Source organism: Sinocyclocheilus rhinocerous, unplaced genomic scaffold (assembly GCF_001515625.1).
Source record: "Sinocyclocheilus rhinocerous isolate Xijiao unplaced genomic scaffold, SAMN03320098_v1.1 scaffold748, whole genome shotgun sequence".
NCBI lineage: Eukaryota > Metazoa > Chordata > Actinopteri > Cypriniformes > Cyprinidae > Sinocyclocheilus > Sinocyclocheilus rhinocerous.
In genome coordinates this window covers 185,647-189,718 of record NW_015650693.1, presented here as the reverse complement: position 1 = coordinate 189,718, position 4,072 = coordinate 185,647, and the positions used below count along the sequence as shown (strand labels likewise).

Below are 4,072 nucleotides of genomic sequence, written 5' to 3'. Positions count from 1 at the left end.
GCAGCATACAGCTGTGTTGTGCATTTTGACCAGTTGATGGGAAAAGTATTCTTAAAATGCATTCAAAATTCTGAATAATTTGTAATATATCATTATTCACGGTATTTAGAAGTGCCCACGATAACAATATCGTGCATATTCATTACCGTGATATATCGCATTACCGAATACCGGCACAAGTCTAATGCGTTGTGATACTCTCTAAAATGGTGACCTAGGGTGAAGCAGAAGAGACGAAGTGTTGAAATAAAGTTTTTGTTTTCTTTATGCACAAAGTATTATTGTAGCTTCGTAAAATTACGGTTGAACCACTGATGTCACTTGGACTATTTTACTGAAGTCCTTACTACATTTCTGTGCCTTGATCGTGGTAGTACCCTTGCTGTCTATGGCGGGTCAGAGAGCTCTCAGAATGCATAGCATGCAAAATATCTTAATTTATGTTCCGAAGATGAACGAAGGTCTTATGGGTTTGGAACGACATGAGGGTGAGTAATTAATGACAGAATTTTCATTTTTGGGTGAACTATCCCTTTAAATAAGTACATAGCCTACATTGTCTTTATGAGCAGGAAATGTGGACAAATGCTGCTTTCCAGAATGATAGTTAAGAAAATGTAAAATAATTACTAAATTTGTTTCATACAATCACAATAAAAACATTTATTTATTCAAGAAGCTTATTAAAAATGTAATGCAGTAATTTATATTCTTGTGTAGTAATGCTTTAAAATGTGTATTTTATACATCTAAATGTGTAATTCATGTGCAGGTCAATAGTAATCACAATTAACATTATATTTTATTGTTTCTGCTTATCTAGGGAAATTAATGTGCACAATAATTTTCATAGTTTTTCCTGTTATAGAGTTTCCTCTCCAAAAAGATCCTTCAGCAGCTGTTGGTTTGTGTTTCAGGTGTTTCTGCTGATGAGCGAAATCAAATGAAGAGAACGTCAGTGAAGGAGGGGGGATCTGTCACTTTAGATCCTGGAGTAATAAAAAACCCAAATGATGTGATGATGTGGTATTTTAATGGCACTCTTATGAATGAAATCGATGGAGATCCCATTAAGATCTGTGAAGATGTTCAGTGTACTGAGAGATTCAGAGACAGACTGAAGCTGGATCATCAGACTGGATCTCTGACCATCACAAACACCAGAACCACAGACTCTGGACTCTATCAACTAGAGATCAGCAGCCATCAATGTCATGGTCGCTGCACTGTCACCAGTATGGAGAACTTTCATGTTGATGTCATTGGTGAGCAGTTTGGGCATTTGTAAGGAAGAACCAGTTCACACCGCACCGACAGTCACTTCATCGGGTTTTTGTCCGATCAGTGTGTCACCCCTGTCAGTGTCTTTTGGCTTCTGTCAGATCTCATTTTTGCTGATTGATCATGCTGAATCGGCTCTTGTAAGGTCGTGGAATGTCTGAGAAATGACGTACTGTAATCTGGTGATTGTCCGTGTTGATCAATGTCTGTCAGTACGGTGTGAATTGGGTTTTACGCAGAGATGTAAAAACATCTTTTTATTATAGTATCTTGAAGACTTGGTACTGAATCACCAGTGCTTTTGGCATCACAGTATGAAGCTGTGTTCTACTTTAAACTGAATCAGATTTAGATTTACTCTCTCAGACCTTCTGATATCTCAGTGCTCGTTGTAGATTAGTCGACATATTCACTCAAACTAATGACTGTCAGTTTTGATCTGTTCCAGGTTCAGGTCGGTCTTCGGTTGTTAGAGGAGGAATAATTGGTAGTGTTCTGATGGCAGCTGTAGCTGCTGTTGGTTTGATTTACTATCGCTTTTGGATCTACAGAAATGGCAAATATCACCTACAGACACTATGGTGACCTCAAAACATTGTCTGCCTTGTGCTAAAATAGTGTGATTATTATTCAATGCAGACATGGAGAAAAACATGAAGGGATGGCTTTTGGATGAAGACCATGTATGAGGTGAGATACTGTATTACTGTAGTAAGTCTGTGTTGAAATGAGCATATCAATGGAATGAATTCTTTCAAACAGAATTCAGTTCACTAATAGATGACAGCTGTGCTGATTTCCTGAGTTTCTATCATTTTTAAATTATGCTGTTCCTTTCTCTCTCTTTATCTTCTGTGATTTATTGTTTTCTTACAGGACAAGAAAGATGGAGGTCCCATTTAATTAAATTGCCAAAAACATGTTTCTGCTTTTATAAACCAGAATGGGGAAATGGGCTTGTGTTTTTGAGCTGTAAAATTATGAAAAAATATAATATATTTTGTTAATTTATAAGGAAATGTATGTATATATAATCCAGGAGACTCAGCGGTCACCTTACCTGTTACTATTATGGTGTTTGCTTATGAACCAGAACTTGAGTGTATCGCAGGGATTGTCTTTAATTGCATTTGTGTAACACACCAAACACTATGTTGGATGTTGCTAGAATTATCTGTATTGATTTAACATCAGAACATGGAGAAATTTTTCAGCTGATCTTCCCTATGCATATACGTATATATGTGTGTGTACGTATATAGATGTTGCTGGAATTATCTGTACTGTTAAAGAACATAAAATAAACTTTAAAATATATAAGTTCTTGTTTATGTATATAATATATTTTATTTTCTGAGATGAACAACACTACCGATATTGATCTTGATCGTGATGATGATAATGTCATCATAAAAGACATTAAGTACCTAGTCTTATATCATTTTCTTTTTCCCTATTATCATGCACCTTTTTTGTTTCTTCAAAACAATGTTTGTGTTAATCAGCTCAGAGAATTTGAAATCCTGCCAGAAAAACACTTTCAGAGCCCGCTGGCTAATTAAAAAGTGGTAATCACTTTTGTATTGAATTTGAATGTTTCAAATGTTTGCATTATGAGCATATACTTTTTACTAATATATTTTAGTTTATTTTGATGACAATGTGAATGGATGTAACACATTTTGTGTTGATTTTAAATAAACTGTTTACATATACATTATCATTATTTGTCAATTATATTGACATTAAAAAGATTACATGGCAAGCATGTGTCAGTGTTATTTATTATCATTAATATTATATTGTTATTAATATTTTGAATGAGTTATTAGTATTTTCCATATTAAAGTTTTAATATATTTTTTTGTTTGTTATTTTCTTCTCAATCTGTCTATGTAGTTTTTTTTATTATTTAAGTTTTAGTCGGAGTAATTATTTTATTTTTAGTAAAGGTTAATGTTATTTAATTTCAAATCACAAAAATGTTTTAGTTGATAATAACCATAGCATGTAGGGACAGGCAGGGTGAGTTGAGCCAGTTTTAACTTGCAGTATGTTTAAAGAGAGCACATGTCAGTAATGGGTCCAACTGAAATATGTACATACATTTCAGGATGTGGTGCATCCTTGGGAATAATCACTCTGGATCTAACATAAACTGCTTTCAAAATATGGCTTTCCAAAAAACGACCTTACCTGTTACTATTATGGTGTTTGCTTATGAACCAGAACTTGAGTGTATCGCAGGGATTGTCTTTAATTGCATTTGTGTAACACACCAAACACTATGTTGGATGTTGCTAGAATTATCTGTATTGATTTAACATCAGAACATGGAGAAATTTTTCAGCTGATCTTCCCTATGCATATACGTATATATGTGTGTGTACGTATATAGATGTTGCTGGAATTATCTGTACTGTTAAAGAACATAAAATAAACTTTAAAATATATAAGTTCTTGTTTATGTATATAATATATTTTATTTTCTGAGATGAACAACACTACCGATATTGATCTTGATCGTGATGATGATAATGTCATCATAAAAGACATTAAGTACCTAGTCTTATATCATTTTCTTTTTCCCTATTATCATGCACCTTTTTTGTTTCTTCAAAACAATGTTTGTGTTAATCAGCTCAGAGAATTTGAAATCCTGCCAGAAAAACACTTTCAGAGCCCGCTGGCTAATTAAAAAGTGGTAATCACTTTTGTATTGAATTTGAATGTTTCAAATGTTTGCATTATGAGCATATACTTTTTACTAATATATTTTAGTTTATTTTGA

The 4,072-nt window shown here is 33.5% G+C and overlaps 1 protein-coding gene across 1 annotated transcript in view; it reads left to right on the top strand.

Moving 5' to 3' along the window:
* The window catches only part of LOC107712171 (uncharacterized), a 38,872-nt gene extending 35,834 nt beyond the window's left edge, over positions 1–3,038 (top strand). Inside the window, exons 10-13 of the mRNA XM_016517325.1 lie at positions 918–1,265; positions 1,730–1,837; positions 1,921–1,971; positions 2,158–3,038. Of these exons, the coding sequence (XP_016372811.1) occupies positions 918–1,265; positions 1,730–1,837; positions 1,921–1,970 (506 nt within the window). The 3' untranslated portion in view covers position 1,971; positions 2,158–3,038. The remainder of the gene's footprint in view (positions 1–917; positions 1,266–1,729; positions 1,838–1,920; positions 1,972–2,157) is intronic.
* Positions 3,039–4,072: the final 1,034 nt, after the last annotated feature.